The sequence below is a fragment of the Girardinichthys multiradiatus genome, chromosome 22 (assembly GCF_021462225.1).
Source record: "Girardinichthys multiradiatus isolate DD_20200921_A chromosome 22, DD_fGirMul_XY1, whole genome shotgun sequence".
Taxonomy (NCBI): domain Eukaryota; kingdom Metazoa; phylum Chordata; class Actinopteri; order Cyprinodontiformes; family Goodeidae; genus Girardinichthys; species Girardinichthys multiradiatus.
This window is the reverse complement of record NC_061814.1, coordinates 38,884,365-38,902,416: the sequence shown is the minus strand read 5'-3', so window position 1 is coordinate 38,902,416 and position 18,052 is coordinate 38,884,365. Positions and strand designations below refer to the sequence as shown.

Sequence of the window (18,052 nt, the reverse complement as noted above, 5' to 3'; positions counted from 1 at the left end):
GTGCAATAAAACAGTTTTTACACCTAATTACAGATGCATCATTGACATTTCACAGAGCGAATTAGGTGAGTTGTAACCAGAGAGTGAAAACAACTAACCTTTCGATCATTATCACTTTCTATGAACATTAGCTCGTCCACTACATTGGTGTCTGTGTTTGTGACGGTCTGCATGGTGGCAGTGGAACAGAGGCTCTGGAAGAGAGAGAGGCAGAGAATGAAAACATGGAAAACAAAGTAGGTGCATTGAGTTCTGATCGAGCGTTTATATCCACTCACCGTGGGTGGGAATGTCAAAATAATTCGAATTTTAAATTAACTTTTGGGCCTAAAAATAAAAATGTATTTTTTGGCTTTATGTTGCTTGCCGGGTTTCATCCCCAACCCCATATGCTTCTGTCAAAAAATTCTGGCAACATATTTATCCACTCCATCTGACAGAAGTGGACAACAGTGGTGTTCCATCAGTTTCCAGTTCCTGGTAGGCTTGAGTCTAGGTGGTTCCTGTGTTGTTGATGAATATCCTAACCACTCTTCTTGCACCACATGCAGGCATATTTGCTCAAATGATTAAAAATTAGAACACAACGGAGTGTTCAAACACAAGAAATAAAAGAATGAATCCAAACTCTTTTACTAACAGATAATGCAGATTAACATCAAGCTTCTGGGATGGCTTCCCCAAGCTCTGACCTCAGCCCTGTTGAAGATAGTTAGACTTGAGAAATCAACAAATTCAAATGAACTCCAGCAGTTCTTCCAAGAGTTGTCAAATACCAACTGTAAAGCATGATAGTGACATCATGGTATGGCTTTCACTACACAGTGGTGTAAATGCACAAACTGATACAACTAGATGTTTCAACAGAGAATTTACACCAAACCAATAAGAAAAATTGTTTTAGAATGGATTTAACTCGCTACAACTGAAGTTCGGGCTGCAGCTAACGACTATTTTGCTAATCAATTAATCTTTTCACTATTTTGCAATTAACTGCTTAATAATCAAGATAGCAAAAGGTGCTATATCATAAATTCTTTTTACAGAATTTGAACTAGATGAAACTAAAGCTATGCCATTTAATGAGTTCTAGATAGAGCATATTTACAGACAGAGAAGGTTTTTTATCTTAAATGTAAAATGTATATATTTCTTGGACAGTTTTAGCCAAATTACTGCTCTGAGTGGGTTGTTCTTTCAGCAAATGGCATGTTGTAGAGTCTGTATACTGGAGTTAAAGATTATTCAATAACTAAATTATTTGATTATTATTTCAATAATCGATTAATCACGATTGATCTGATAAATATTTTCAGCCCTAATGGAAACCATTCAATTTAAACGAAAATCAATTCTGCCAAGAAAAGTGATCACATAGTCAGAAATATGCCAGAAGCTTGTTGATGGCTACAAAAAACATAGAGGTTCCAGGTCCAACTTGCTAAGGGACACTGGATCAAATATTGCTGGAGTTGAATGTATATATTTGAACTTTTTTTGTAAAAGTCTGATTCTGTGTGAATACAAGCAAATACAGAATAAATTTAAAAGTGCGTATCTAATTACAGCTGTTTAAAATCTGTTTAATCATTATTCCACCCTAGAAAACAAGGTTGAAATTAAAGCCCAAAATAAGGCCACTCATGGCCAGGATAGGTGTTTTTTAACTGCTGACCACAACTAAATATAAAGACATATTGGGCCTGTTTTACTGTTAACCAGGTGTTCATTTATACCCATCTCTGTGTTGCATTCAAATGCTTGTCTTAAAGAATCATCCCACAAACTCCCACCTCACTGTGCCTTCTCTTTATCTCGTCTATGTACTTAGCCCCTGGACTGTGTGCAGGGTTAAATTCGGCTTTGTGAACTCTCTTAACAATTAGTTAAACATTCGGCCATCTGTGTTTGAAGACAGCTGAATAAGGAAATCCCTCAGCCAGAGGTTCCCATAGCACACAGCAGAGACTGAGGGGGCTGATTGAAATTCAAAGCACAGATTAGATAATCGGGTCAAGCCAATATAGCCAGCAGAAAAAGGCTCTTTAGGCCGAAATGTCACAAATCAGACTTGCTTCGGCCGCGAAGAAATGGCACACCAGATTAGAACAAACACCGTGCCCTGAGAGAAAGTGGAACAACTCCTTGCAGACAACCCCCCTCATCGCTCCGCCGCCTCCTTCGTGCTTACCCCCCACTCCCCAAAAGGAAATTTCTAAAGCCCTAACAAATCGCTCCATCTTTCACTCATTTAGGTCATCCAAATGCTGGGTCAATATGGTCCCCTGGCAGCCAAATGCTAATGCGCTTAAGTGTGCTTAAGCAGCTTTGTGCAATGAATAGGCCAAAGAAGGAGCTAGTGAGAAGGGCAAGAGATGCTTTTCCTGTCAAAAAGTCATTGTAGCCACACCGAGGAAAGACAATCTCAGAAAGTCCTTTTTGTTTTCATTGATGGCTTTACTGTCAGTACTATACAGACTTTGGTTAAAACAAATGATAAAAAAGTAACACCTTTCCAAAAGCCTGGGGAAAATTATCACATTTTCTTGTTTTTCTTGCTTTTTCCAATTAGACCTTGTTTGTTTTACAGTTATTATTCCAAATGAGAATGCATTCCTCGTCAGAAATCCTCAGAAATCTTAAAGTTCCCAATAAATCTGGATGTTCGCAATGTTTGCTGATGTAACAAGCAACAATTTCCACATCCCAGAAAGAGCTTTGAAATGTCAACAAATCTATACAGCTATGCTCAAAATAATAGCCATCCAACTACACTTACCAGATCCATCACTGTTTATGGTAGAAATCATTTTACCACATGGTAAATAATTTACTAGTAGGTGTAGTAGAGTCATATAAAACCAACTGAACCAACATTCCTTATATGCATGCTCGGTCTGTATAATTGACAGAGATGTCTTCAAAATAATTGCAGTGTGAAACTTAATAACTGAGGTCATTCATTCTGGGAAGAAACAGGTGTCAATCAGGTGGTCCTTATCTGAGGATGACTCTAGCAAATGTTATTCATTAATTTCTCTCTGAAAACCTGACAAAAATGGGTCTTTTCATGCATTGTTCGGGAGAACAGTGTACTTTTGATTAGGACATTGATTGGAGAGGGGAAAACATATTAACAAGTGCAGAAAAGGATTGGCTGCTCAGCTAAAAAAATCTCTTATACTTTAAAATGGAAAGCAAAACCAGAAGGCGTGGAAGAAAACAGAGGCTACCGTTTGAATGGATCAAAGAATAGCCAGAAAGGTAAACATTCAGCCAATGATCAGCTCCAGGGTGATCAAAGAGGGTCTGAAGTTAACTGTGTGTACTGTGAGAGTTAGATGAAGTCTGTGTGAGGCTAATCTATCAGCAAGAAGCACCACTGTAAAAAAAGAAAGAAAAAAGACATGCTAAAGAAGGAGAATTTCTGGTTCCAAGAGCCGCAGACAATTCGTCAGATGACCCAGAAACACTGAACTGAAGCCACAGCACACTCTGAAGACAGTGAAGCATGGTGGTTCAAGCATCATGATATGGGGATGTCTCTCTTAGTATACTGAAGAGGAAATGCACTTTAAATGGATGTTTCAACAAGACAACGATACCAAACACACCAGTACGCAAGCAACATCTTGGTTCCAGCCCAACAAAATCAAAGTTCTGGAGTGGCCTGCCCAATCCTCGGACCTTAGTACGATTGAAAACATGTGGGGTGACACCAAAAATGCTGTTTCTGGGGCAAAACCAAGAAATGCAAAGGAACTGTGGAATGTTGTCAAATCATCCTGGGCTGGAATACCTGTTCACAGATGCCAGAACCAGGTCGACTCCATGCAACACAGATGTGAGCTTTACTAACACTGCTATTATTTTGAACATAATTGTTTATATAATGCCTTGCAAAAGCCTTCAAACACCTTGAACTTTTTCACATTTTGCCAGCTTACAACCACACATCGCAATATATTTTACCAAGATTTCATGTGATATACCAACAGGAGGTTGTGCATAATTGTAAAGTGAAAGACAAATCATACATGGTTTTCAACATTTTTCAAAATTAAAAAAATCTGAAAACTGTGTAGGGGCATTTAGATTTAGCCCCCTTCGTGTTGATACCCCTAAATAAAATCCATGGCAACCAGTTGTCTTCAGTAGTCACCTAATCAGTAAATAGAGCTCATCTGTGAGTAAAATCTTCTCAAAATACAGGTCCTTCTCAAAATATTAGCATATTGTGATAAAGTTCATTATTTTCCATAATGTCATGATGAAAGTTTAACATTCATATATTTTAGATTCATTGCACACTAACTGAAATATTTCAGGTCTTTCATTGTCTTAATATGGATGATTGTGGCATACAGCTCATGAAAACCCAAAATTCCTATCTCACAAAATTAGCATATTTCATCCGACCAATAAAAGAAAAGTGTTTTTAATACAAAAAACGTCAACCTTCAAATAATCATGTACAGTTATGCACTCAATACTTGGTTGGGAATCCTTTTGCAGAAATGACTGCTTCAATGCGGCGTGGCATGGAGGCAATCAGCCTGTGGCCCTGCTGAGGTCTTATGGAGGCCCAGGATGCTTCGATAGCGGCCTTTAGCTCATCCAGAGTGTTGGGTCTTGAGTCTCTCAACGTTCTCTTCACAATATCCCACAGATTCTCTATGGGGTTCAGGTCAGGAGAGTTGGCAGGCCAATTGAGCACAGTGATACCATGGTCCGTAAACCATTTACCAGTGGTTTTGGCACTGTGAGCAGGGGCCAAGTCGTGCTGAAAAATGAAATCTTCATTTCCATAAAGCTTTTCAGCAGATGGAAGCATGAAGTGCTCCAAAATCTCCTGATAGCTAGCTGCATTGACCCTGCCCTTGATAAAACACAGTGGACCAACACCAGCAGCTAACACGGCACCCCAGACCATCACTGACTGTGGGTACTTGACACTGGACTTCTGGCATTTGGCATTTCCTTCTCCCCAGTCTTCTTCCAGACTCTGGCACCTTGATTTCCGAATGACATGCAGAATTTGCTTTCATCCGAAAAAAGTACTTTGGACCACTGAGCAACAGTCCAGTGCTGCTTCTCAGTAGCCCAGGTCAGGCGCTTCTGCTGCTGTTTCTGGTTCAAAAGTGGCTTGACCTGGGGAATGCGGCACCTGTAGCCCATTTCCTGCACACGCCTGTGCACGGTGGCTCTGGATGTTTCTACTCCAGACTCAGTCCACTGCTTCCGCAGATCCCCCAAGGTCTGGAATCGGCCCTTCTCCACAATCTTCCTCAGGGTCCGGTCACCTCTTCTCGTTGTGCAGCGTTTTCGGCCACACTTTTTCCTTCCCACTGAGATGCCTTGATACAGCACTCTGGGAACAGCCTATTCATTCAGAAATTTCTTTCTGTGTCTTACCCTCTTGCTTGAGGGTGTCAATAGTGGCCTTCTGGACAGCAGTCAGGTCGGCAGTCTTACCCATGATTGGGGTTTTGAGTGATGAACCAGGCTGGGAGTTTTAAAGGCCTCAGGAATCTTTTGCAGGTGTTTAGAGTTAACTCGTTGATTCAGATGATTAGGTTCATAGCTCGTTTAGAGACCCTTTTAATTTTGTGAGATAGGAATTTTGGGTTTTCATGAGCTGTATGCCAAAATCATCCGTATTAAGACAATAAAAGACCTGAAATATTTCAGTTAGTGTGCAATAAATCTAAAATATATGAATGTTAAATTTTCATCATGACATTATGGAAAATAATGAACTTTATCACAATATGCTAATATTTTGAGAAGGACCTGTATATTTGATCAGGCAAATAAAGCAATAATCAGAGACCTCTGCAAAGATGTCCGTGATACCTCTGGAGGAGCTCTAAAGATTTACAGCTCATGTGGGCCAATCTGTTGATAGTACAACTTTTAGGCATGAACTCCACAAATCTGACCTTTACAGAAAAGTGAACAGAAGAAAGTAGTTCCGTTTGCAGTTTGCCACAACCCATGTAGGGACAAAGTAAACATGTGGAAGTAGGTGTTGCAGGGTCAGATGAGACCAAAACTGAACATTGTCGCCTGTATGCAGCACTCTGAACGAGGACAGCCCCACAGTGAAACATGCTGGTGCCAGCATCATGTCCTGGGGATGCTTTATTTCAGCAGGACAAAAAAGCTGGTCAGAGTTGATGGGAAGATGACTGGAGCTAGAGACAGGACAATCCTGGAAGAAAATCGGTAAGAGGCTGCAGAAGACTTTAGACTGGGGTGAATGTTCCCCTTCCAGCAGGAGAACAACAATAAACATACAAGCAGACCTACAATGAAACACGTTGAATCAAAGCATATTCATGTGTAAGAATGGTCCAAGTACAGACCAAAATTCAATTCTGTTGACTGAGCTTGAGCTTTTTTGCAAAGAAGGGCGAACTAAAATTTCAACAAACTATTGACGGGTGCTTAACACACTTCTCAGATTTCCATATGAAATAATACATATAAAATCCTAAATGGTCGTTCTTCCTCTTCACAGTCATGCACACCTTTCTGTTGGTCTGTAACATAAAATTCTAGTAAAATGCTCTGAGGTTGTTTGGTAGGAATCTTACAAATTGTGATAAGTTTTAAAGGTATGCAGACTTTTGCAAGGCACAGTAAAATGACAGATCATGGACATAACTTGCAGAATAAAAATAGTAATAATGGATGTCCCAGTGATAAAATAGCTCCATATATTTTGTATTTATGCGAGCCTAGAGCTTGTGCCAGGAGAGTTCAGCCAGGACAGTTCAACAATTAGCTAATGCTTCCTTTTCTTGCAGGAAAATGTCTTTTCCTAGAACGATTACTCTTTGAAATCCTGACTGAATTCAATTATTTCAGCTTCAGGGTAATGTATGATTCCAGCTGGCCTGTAGGAATAACAACACAGATGCAGAACGTACTTCTTTTAAGGAGGATCTTACATGCACCAGAGCCTAATGAGAAACATATTTTAACAAATTAAAGTCTGCTGGATCAATACTGATGCAGGCTCTCCTTTAGCTATCCAGTCCTGCACATTTGCATAGCTCTGCGTGCTGACATTAAAACGATTGATCCATCCATATGTTCGATGACTGAACAATCAGTGTATCAGTGAAGGTGGGTGATTGCACACAATTGATTACAGCTAACCTATAGTTGTTCTCCCAACTGGCTCATTCAAGCATGAGTAAAACCTTCAGGAGCCTCGCCTCATCCCGGTGTTTCTGTCATAAGATTTGGCCGACAAACACGGAGCACTGAAATGGGCAAATGAGAACCCCATGCTGTCACTTAAGACCATACCAGAGGGCTGATGTGTTGTTCCTACTGCCAGCTGCACGGCCTGCCCAGGTGCTTCTACAGAATCTCTGAACAGACAGTTCCCTTTGAAGCTGCTGCTCCTTAAACATATTACATGTAGACCCTGATCACCGTAAATTAAATTATGACCAATAACATAATTTGTGTGGTTGCAATTGACTCCTTGTTTGATACAGGCTTATTAGTTTGCAGAAGGGACAAGAAAGCAGGCAAAGGGAAAATATTAACAAGCAGCAAAGGTGGAGATGGCTGGGAGACTGCTAAGTGACTCAGCATTATGGGTCAGAGGTCAGCACTGAGTGTTTGTAGAGGGTTGCAGATTAGAGGCGGTGCTGAGGATAGAACTGGCTTTGTGCATCGATGGAGGATAACCCCCTGACTGTGGAAGGAGGAAGCTCTCCATTCCAACTGCTCTGCTTAGAAGACAGGTTAAAGCAATGTGTACTGCACCGCTGACAGATGGACGCCTTCCACTGTGTCCAACTGAAACATTAAGGCAATCCAAACATAACACCATGGCAAGGCTCACAAAAGGGTCAGAGGTCACCAATTAGAAGAAAAAACTCAGATTTGATTGACCTATTGGAACTATGCAGAAATTAGACTTGAAAGAGAGTGTATGTAAGCAGGAATAACCCTCGGTAGTCATTTTCTGTCTAACTTTATCAGTCTCTCAAATTGCTGTGGAGAATTTTTAAGCTGCTCTTTGTTTCTACTTGATCGAACACAGCCAAATTGCTTAGCCCCTCCTCAGCAGGTCTTCAATTTATGCAGAGTTAGTAATGAACCATGGTGGTGGTTCATTACCATGGCACCACCGTGGTGTCCAGTGAACCAATGGTTCACTTACGTGATGCTGCTATATGACACATCCAAACAAGCCATACTTGTGCAATCTCTTTTTATTGACCTTTAATGATCCTTAATATTTAACATGTTAAATAAGTCTTGTACAGTTTAAGATGACAGTATTTTGTGATCTCTCTGAGCATTGTATTGTCGGAGCTTGGAATGAATTTGCTGGGATATGCACTCCTGGGAAGCCTGGCAGATGTCTTTAAGGTTTGTCACTTGTTGAAACTATTTCTCGGTAGAATGACAGACTTCAAATGGTTTGGAAAAAGGCCTTATAAACCTTCCAAGATTGACAGATATCAACAGCTGTTTCTCTAGAGTCATTCCTACTGCCACAACATTGTTTTAACAAACCCCAGTATGCACCAGAGCAGAAAACTGCCCAAACCCCTGCTTTTATAGAGTTGGTTACACAGACATTAACAACAGTTAATTAAGATTGAGCTTACATTTGATTAGCAGTACCTGACTGCTACTTCCCTCTTAAATCCAATGGAAGCAGCAAATAGTGCACTTAGTTTTTCACATTGAGAGTGTGAAATCACAATCATTTTCCTTGTGTCATGAAAAGTAAAACTTAGAATTGAAAACATTTTTTAAATTGTCAAAGGTCCGTTTGATATTTCGCTTTCACGTAACCCCATTACGCTGTCATTTTACAGTCTTACAGTACCTCTGTGTTTAGAACAAACTCCTTTCCCCCCTTGGTGTGGTCCGTTTGTGCAGATGTTAACATAGCAATCGCACTAGGCTGTGGACCAAAACAACCATAGCGAGACCGCTTGGAGGAGGAATTCTCGGTATGGTTGCAACCAAACTTTAGAGCGGTTTGTTTATGGTGTGAATATGATCCGACACTGCTACCCAGAAAGGCACTTGACCCTAGTGCCTTCCCATAGTCAGGTATGCGTTGCATTATGGGTTGCGGTAGAGTAAACAAACTCATAAACAATGCAACTTTCAAGACATCTTCTCACAATCCAATTGTACCCAGAAACACACTAATGATATGATGAAATACTTCATGTTGTTTTACTCGCTCAGAACACAGAACGTTCTCGCATGGTTTGTAGTGACAGCTTTTGGTTCGCTTGGAGTTTTCTCTTTGTAAAAAGAAACCAAACCATCGGAAAACGTTACAAGTTAAACTCATCAACTAATGTGGACCAATGAAAACCAAACTACAGATGTGAAAACGGTCTTCATTTTAGATAGGAAGAAAAAGTATGAGACAATAAACATGTGTGCAGACAGAGACAGCGAAGGAGCGGAAAATGAGCTAACTATTCATTCTTCATTACCAGAGAACTTGGACAGGGGCGACACTGTGTCAGTAAGGGCGGTGGCATTGTCAGAATGCACCATTATTTGCCCGTTGACATGCAAAGCAGTGCTGCGGGAGGATTTAAGGTTTGCCAGCGGAGCTGGCAGGTCCAGCTTCGCAATGTGATAACTTTTATCCCACTCACTACCGTTCTTCATCATCAACATGAATGGGGTGAAAGCGCAGCCTGAGTAGGTAACAACAAATTTGGTCTCCTGCTTTCCTGCAAGCTATTACACAGGATAACCAGTAAATCAGCTGTGACCCTTCCAACCTCATCCAGCTGGACACTAGCCAGAGTTATTCTCTGCTCTCGGCCTGTGGCGGGCTAATTTAACGTCTCCAAACACAGTGGATTCATTATTGACATATCCAGAGCTCAGTGGGAATTCTTCAAGGAGGAGAGGTGAGAGTGGACACATTATCAACCGCAAAGTTAGTCTCTACGTGACCTACTGGTCAGCAGCTGACCCCAGTAAACCCTCACTAATGCTAACCTCTTCACATGAACTTGCTCGACGGTGTGAGAACTGATGCTGAGAGCTCACGGCAGTGTGTGCATCGTAGGAGGTCTACCAAATCGCCACGCCTTTGCCAAAACCACGCTCGGAGAGGTAAGAGGGCGTGTGCGACAGCGATAATGTGCCCTATTTATCTTGCGCATTATAACATCTGGGAAACTTCTCTAAAAACAAAAGGCAAGCTCTGAGGGCTGCCATTCCGTCTTTACCTTCAGAAATTCACCGAAAGCATTTGTCCCTTCGAAATGGATAATGGACAGGCCACAAATCATTCAGGACAACAGGACGAAGGGTTGTGTGTGTGTGAGGAAACCTGAATGTGTGTGTGTGTGTGTCCCTGGCATTTAACTCCTCTGCTAGCCCATTCTGCAGAGCCCAACAGGACAAATTGCCCTGCATGGTTGTCTTTGAGAGGCAGTGCAGCGCGCAAAGAAAGGGACAGGGCTGAAACAGAGAGAACAGGCCTATAAAAATTCATCACTTTGACCCCCCTGACCTTCTTTTATTCTGGGGGCTACACACGCACAAGCACACACCACCCATCTGAGCTCTTAGACAGAACTATTTGGAAGTTTTCTCCAATGATTCTCCATAAAGTTCCAACACTCAAAAGTACAGAGACTTAAACAAGACATCCTGAGTAAGAGAGATTCCCAAAAGCTCCTGATCTCTGCTTCCATTTCTCCCACATACCCTCCCAACAAGCAGCAAAAACAAAGGCCAAGAAAAAGCTTTCTCAACAGAAAAGGCCACCAGATGCTTCTTTGTGGCCGTTCCTCTGTGTAAAGCAGTCGCAGTAAAAAGAGGGTGGGCTCTCCTGAGGCATATTAGTCCCAGCAAAAAGAGGACATTGTCTCAGGCAAGGTTCCTGACACATTACTGCCACCTGTACAAAGAAAACCCAATGAGAGATTTGATCTGAGAAACCTCCCGTACCACTTCAAGTCAGCACTTTGAAAACCAACCGCGGCAGATGTCTGCAAGACTGTTTAACGTGCAGGCTTCTCCTAACCTCTCAATGAGGCCAGACGGGCTTATATTGTCCAGTAGCCATATGGTTAAATGTGTGCTGCATTTAATTCATGTAATGCATGTTTTTTTTTAACTCCTCCGGTTTACAGTGGAGCTCTTATCCAGGAAATGAGAAAGCAAACCCACAGACAAGACTAGCAAACTTAAATGGCAAATATCATCGTACCTTAGTGACAGAAAACCTCAGGAATCATCAAGGTAATTTGATTTTCAATGTAGGTCAGTCATGTTTTAACACTTTTCTGAGCAGTTAGCTCTTCAAAACTGGTATACAAAAAAGATGTAGTGAGTGCACAAATGATGTAGCTACAAATATCATCTGTGGTCTTTGTAGCTAGATCACTCATCAAAAACTAGAGATGCAACAATCAACTGGCTGGAAATTAGAGTCAGATATATTTCTCTTGATTGGCTCTGATTGGTAATCAGCCGGTCAAATACTGGAAAAATTTTCTTTTTTTTATTGTTCATTAAACACATCAAATCTAAGAGTTCTCAAACTGTGTCTGCAAAGGTATCAACCAACAGAATGCACTTTTGTTGATTTTAATAAAATTCCAATAAAGTCTAGGGACATATTGGGGTCTATGATGTACTTACTTTATTTTATGTTTTATCCAGAACTAATGCTGCTATTAAAGAACCTGCAGCACATTTTATTTCTTTCATGCATCACAGTCCTTAGGAAAAATAAAAATCGGAATCAACAGGTCAAATTTTAAAGGTACTGACAATGTGGAATTATGTGGAAATCCCTATCGGTGCATCTCTACTGGAAACACTGCAGGAGTCTGCTTCAGAAGTCTGAATCAACTCAAATTTTGAATTTAAGGGAAGACACAACCCTTAATTGGACTCAGCAGTGGAGGTGCCTGTGAGTTGTTCTGAGCATAAGGCTCATCAGGTAAGACAATGACAATTTTAGCATTCCTTTGATTCCTGCACACATTTAGCATTAGCTTATACTGACTTGTAGGGGCCAAACCACTCTGTTCTGAGAAACCTTATAGATTTTAAGTTGTAAGACAGACAGCATCCATTTGACGGTTAAATTTCTGTAGCAAAATTTCGACCCTTATGAGTAAAACCCGGCCTGATTATGTTCTGAAAATGGAAACTTGCACATTCATTGCATGGCTCACTATCTGAATGCTGCCAGAATTTGTGCATTTTAAGCTATACATTTTTGCCACAAGAAGTCAAATACCCCAGTGGTGAATTACAAGCAGACAGAGCTTGGCACAATGAGTTTTTAAATCAGTATGGTGCCAGTGTGTTAGGTCTCCAGCCTCCTTCATCTTCACTGGATAAAAACTACATAAACCTTCACTTTTTTAACTCAAATTGAAGCTGCAGACGTAACTATAATTATTTTCCTCCTGGTTGTACATTGAATCATGAGTTTGACATTCCAAATTTAATGTTCTTTGGCAACATTTCTGCTCCCTAGTGCTCACGTTCTTCATCTCTTTTTAAATATTTCTTGACTTCTGACATGATATTGAATATAACTATCATGAGGCACAAGCCTGACCATAAATAAAAATGGAAAATCTGTATAAATGTTGATATAATACTTTTAAAATAGCCAAAGAGAGGGTCATTGATGGAAAAATAAACACATACTAAGCACCTTAAAACACTGCACACTCATTGAATTAACTTTTTCAGCTGCACCTCCAAGTGGGAATCAATTAAAGGAAACATACAGCAAGGCAATCTGTTGCTGCTGAGTCAATTACAGAACATCGAAGAGCCAATCTGTGATTAGCGATGGTCCAATAAGCATGAGAGTATGCTGAGTTCATTATGCTGGTATTCAATACATTTATTTCTGTTTGCCTTGAAAAAAGACGAAGCTTTGTTGGCGCAGCACAAATACAAAGGGGCGGCATTTGTCAATCAAGGTTAAAGGATAGTATAATTATTAAAATTACTATTTTATTTTTCTTTATTGAAAAGGTACAGAAGAGATTATGGATTTTAGGCAGACAGGCTTTATTTGCTGGGAGGGGAAGCTCAGAAACCCTTCTTCCACACATAGATCATTGATTCATTCTGAGAAGCAGCCTTTAATTTGTCTACACCATTTCATCCAAATGATGTGCTTGTCCACCAGGGTGAGAGAGAGAGGTGTAATTCAGCCCAGGAGAGTGTTGGGGGATGCTAGGCAACCATCTAGTGGGTGGGCTTTGTGATACATTTTACCAATTTTTCATGCCCATCCCTCTTGATGTGACCCCACTCAGGGCCTTTTATGCCCCTGACAGCTCTGCGCAGGAAAACATGCTGCCGCTGTGATAGCATGAAATCGGGAACAAAGACCCCCGTGGAGAGGAGAAGGGGGCCGCTGGGGAAAGTTGTGCTCCGGTCCCGCCTGGCTCTGGACACAAACAGATGTTAGGCCAGCCCCAGCTCTCACTGGCCACCCCCCCAAAGGAGGAGGCCCTTTTCAGAGAAATGAACCCAAAAGGCATTGTTTAGGCCTCCTCTAAGACAAAACCTGCAGCCACTCCTTCTGAAAAGGCCCGGCAGCGTGGTCGTCGCAGATAAATCACACGATTAGACCCATGAATTTTCAATGTGGCCCTTAATAGGCCCTCTTAAATATGATGGGATATTTGTGAGCAAGTGTGAATGGGGCCTGGCGACTGTTAATGTCAGTGGGCAGAGTAGTTTAACAGCTGATGGTGCCAACAGTGGGTTTACAATGGGCCATTCTGGAGGAACATCACTCTGCTCCTGACTGTTTGGACTCGCACATCTTTAAATAATCCTCACACTTTTTTTTTTTCTTTTTACAAATTTTTTTTATCCGATCCTGAACTTTGAAATGATTTCAAGTAACAGAAAATAAAAAGTCAAAGCAGAATGAAGATTTCCATTAACACGTTGTAGTCAGATTTCTGCATGTTGTATGTTTATACGCTTAGAAAATAAAAATAAAAATTTAACAAATAAAAATGGAGTGCAACGTACATTTGCATTTGTTCTCGTCTAGTATTTCCTTCAATCTACATAAAACATTTCAATGGAAATAAATGCTTGCAGTTTGCTTGTGCATTTTCACAACCTGTGGATGATTAAAATGCCAGAATTAATGATACATGTAGTGAATGTTTGTGCACGACCCCCCCCCCCTCAAGGGACATGTGTTATCTGAGCAGCCTCTCCATCCTTCAGACGAGAACAATTATTGTGCTCTGCTTTACAAAGGCTGAGGACTGCATTAGTCAAAAATAGACTGACATCATACAAGTCGGACACTATGTACCAGGCACAAAGAGCTCCCTATCCTTCACAGTTTAAGCCACATTTCATCTGCAGTAAATAAGAGCATCACTGTCAGCAGACGTTGACCCTTCCCACTCACTTCAAACATGGAGTCAAACTGAATATTAAAAAGCAAAACAAGCCATCAGCAAACATGCCTGTAATGATTTATAAAGAACCTACTCTGTTAAGAAAAAAATGTTTGAGAAAAATAAAAAGAAACACAGGATTCACTGACTTTTGTAGACTGATTAGATTTTTATCCAGGGTTAGATTTGAGATATTAATAAAGTTTGCACAAAACCACATTTAACACAAATCTGAAATAAACATGTTAGTTTACATCAGTTATGAATACTTTTCACTTCAAAACATTTTGTTTTAAGTTAGATTTTCTTTTTAATTTTGCAACACTGATGCCCATATTTTCCACCATAGTTTAAAAAATAATGTATAATTTTATAAAACTATGGAATCATTAGCAGCAAAAACAATTCTTTCTCGGGCAAATACTGCATATTAAGGTCGACTGTAACAAATTAAGCTTGCAATTAGTTGAACAAAAGAAGCAAATAAGGAACATTTATATCTTATTTTCCTTTTTATGAGGAACCAAATGAAACATATCTAACTGATAACATAATCAACTTTTTTCATACTCAAACGTGACAAAATATTTACATGTTGCCATCATTCTTCTTGGGTTGCAAAACAGAAAAAGAGTAAGGAGACGATCAAATCCCAGATGCTACTACTGGTACTACTACCAGCCCTTTACAGTTTTATTTTACAATTTAGATTTAACTTTTACTTTTATTTACTCTACTTTTTAGATTTACTAAAATTCAGTGCAGAATTAAATTACTTCTCCAAATGTGAACATGCAAAACAATTAAGAAAATAATCACCTATTGTGACACTTTTTGAATACTAGGTGGCAAATATTAAGAACCTGGTGGCATTTATGTATGGTGGTGTCTGATAGCATATTTATTGAATTTTATTCAATTCTATCATGTTTTGCAACTAGTAAATGGAAACAAGGCCTGATATCAAGAATGTAGAATAAATACAGTAATGTCTTGCCTTAAGTGCACCATTATTTGACCATTGGTCTTGCTACATTACACTGCTTCTATTGCACTGCTGCCATATTGCCAAAAAAATCCAAAATCTAAAACCAAGAAGGCAGGTCTTCAAGCTCAGTATCATCAGCCGATCTTGAACTGCTTTGGTTGCATCTCCTCTTCTGCCATAGCAGTCAGTCAGTCAGTCATTTTCTACCGCTTATTCCATAGTGGGTCGCGGGGGAGCTGGTGCCTATCTCCAGGAGTCTATGGGCGAGGTACACCCTGGACAGGTCGCCAGTCCATTGCAGGGCAACACACAAACAACCATTCACACACTCATTCATACACCTAAGGGAAATTTAGAGTTACCAATTAACCTAACAGGCATGTCTTTGGACTGTGGGAGGAAGCCAGAGTACCCGGTGAGAACCCACGCATGCACAGGGAGAACATGCAAACTCCATGCAGAAAGACCCCCGGCTGGGAATCGAACCCAGGACCTTCTTGCTGCAAGGCAACAGTGCTACCAACTGCGCCACCGTGCCTCCTCTTCTGCCATAGCAATTAAACAAAATAAAAATGGCATGTCATCTTATGAATAAGAGCGGCGATCGCCCGTAACTGACTTATTCTTTATCTAACTGTATGAACCCGTTCAGTACAAAGACATCTCTGAGCATTTAAATGAAAGTTAAATCCCTCACAATGAATTTATTTTGTCTTAGAAAGCCAAAACTGCAAGGTGGGCCTGCCCATTGACTGGTTAAAAACCGACCCCAGCTGGAGCATACAGCAGCCATGAGGGGCTGGGGGTAACTTGGGTTACGTCCCTGACAGGGACTGAGCCGTGGGGCCAACAAGGCAACGTCCCCTTACAGGCCCCGCTGGTGCCAGGCTCTGTGCTCATCTTTGACTTGGTTTGTCACGCCGTCCCACCATTGGCACGGTGTTCCTAGCTGCCAGTCACAGTTGCCCTCCTCCCTTCCAGGCACACAATGGCAATAGCATGACTGGTGCAGAGCTCAAATGGCCTGTTGTTAATGAGCAGCGCCAAGAGAAGCCACTGCTTGTTCTTCATTTGCCAACGTTTTAATGATATGGAGAGCGCTCCCATCAAAGCCGCATCGCTCAAGTTACGCCCTCATTGCTGAACTCTCTTTCCTCTGTGTCTCCAGAGCTGTATTCATTAGCAGAGTAAGCAAACAGAGAAAAGAGCAAGAGGGAGAGAGAGAACAGGCGCTGCTGTCTAAAGAGAATAGTCTCCTTCTATATCCAGATGGGTTATCAGTGGGATAATGGGCCCTCATTGTGATAGATTGGACTCTTTTTGCCAAATAAAATGTCTGTATTGTATTGTGAGGAAATATCATCACAGGCATCACCTGGGAGGCTAATAAACAAGCAATAGGGGCTAATAATTCTGCTTCGACCTGCACAGAGTCGTGAACAGATGAGGTGTAATGCTCCAGGATAATTAAGACAATGATAGGAGGGCTGTGCTTCACAGCAAACTATATTGATTTAGTAGATCAGGCATTGTACTTAAAGGATTTGTCAATGAAGTTTGGCCAAGCAATGAAATGCTCAAATACAGCCATTGCTATGCATTCTCCAGTAACTATTAATACACAAAACTGTCCTATTTATTGAAATGTGCTTCCCCTTTTAGCTAAATCAAATGGACGTTGGCAAATTTATTCCTTTATACACATCTGCATGAGTGTATCTGGGAGCAGCCATGAAATGTCCCCGGTGTCAGGGGTTCCAGAGTACAGAGCCCCAATCAGTGCTGGCCCGATGGTTAATGGATGGATGGCCCCCAAAATTAATTAGCCTGACTAATGTAGTGTACACTTAATTACACCGACTGTCTTTTGATTTATAGCCGGGCAGATCCAGCAGCGCACACACATGTAATCACAATCGGCCTGAATAAGAGGGGGGAGGGATTGTTCTGCATTTACAGATTTATTTAGCAAGTTTAGGTTCAGCAGCCGGGACAGCGGCCATTGATGAACCGTCGGTGGTTTCAGCTTGGGGGTGAAGGTAACAAGCATGTGGTGAAATCCCCCCCCCCCACCCCCCCCACCCCACCCCCATCATTTATTTTAACCCTTTCATGCAATAAATATGATAACCACACTCAGCCTTTTTTCAATTAGCTTTAGGGTGAAGAAATGATTTCAATTTATATTTTTAACCATGGAGTTTGAAAAACTTTGACAAAAAAATTAACAATATGTATCCCAAGAGACATTCATTGGGCTCTGATGCGATCATCTTCCTTAATGGACTTCTGCTACCATGGAGCCTTGTTCCTGTTAAAAAAGAGTCATTCCTTTCCACTGTCGCCACGTGCTTCCTCAGGAGGAGAGATTGCTGCTAATCAGCTGGACTTCCTTAAATTGATAACATCTTATCAGCTGTCATAAACTACATTTGACTGTTTGTATAATAACTAGGATCAGTTACTGTATGTAACTGAACTGGAATCTGTTAAGATGATTAGATTGATTGGATTCTATATTTCTGTCTAATTACTATATCTGTTGTTTTACTGAAGGGCCTTGAGATTTAATTTGTTGTAAATTAACACTATATAAAACTGAATTGTACTGCCTTACATGCAAATATAATAT

The 18,052-nt window shown here is 40.8% G+C and overlaps 1 protein-coding gene across 2 annotated transcripts in view; it reads right to left on the bottom strand.

The window, feature by feature from the left end:
• LOC124858855 (inositol polyphosphate-5-phosphatase A-like) overlaps positions 1 to 18,052 on the bottom strand; it is a 188,744-nt gene that overhangs the window by 31,832 nt on the left and 138,860 nt on the right. For both annotated transcript variants that reach the window (XM_047351131.1, XM_047351130.1), the window contains exon 10: positions 99 to 194. In XM_047351131.1, coding sequence (XP_047207087.1) covers positions 99 to 194 — 96 coding nt within the window. The remainder of the gene's footprint in view (positions 1 to 98; positions 195 to 18,052) is intronic.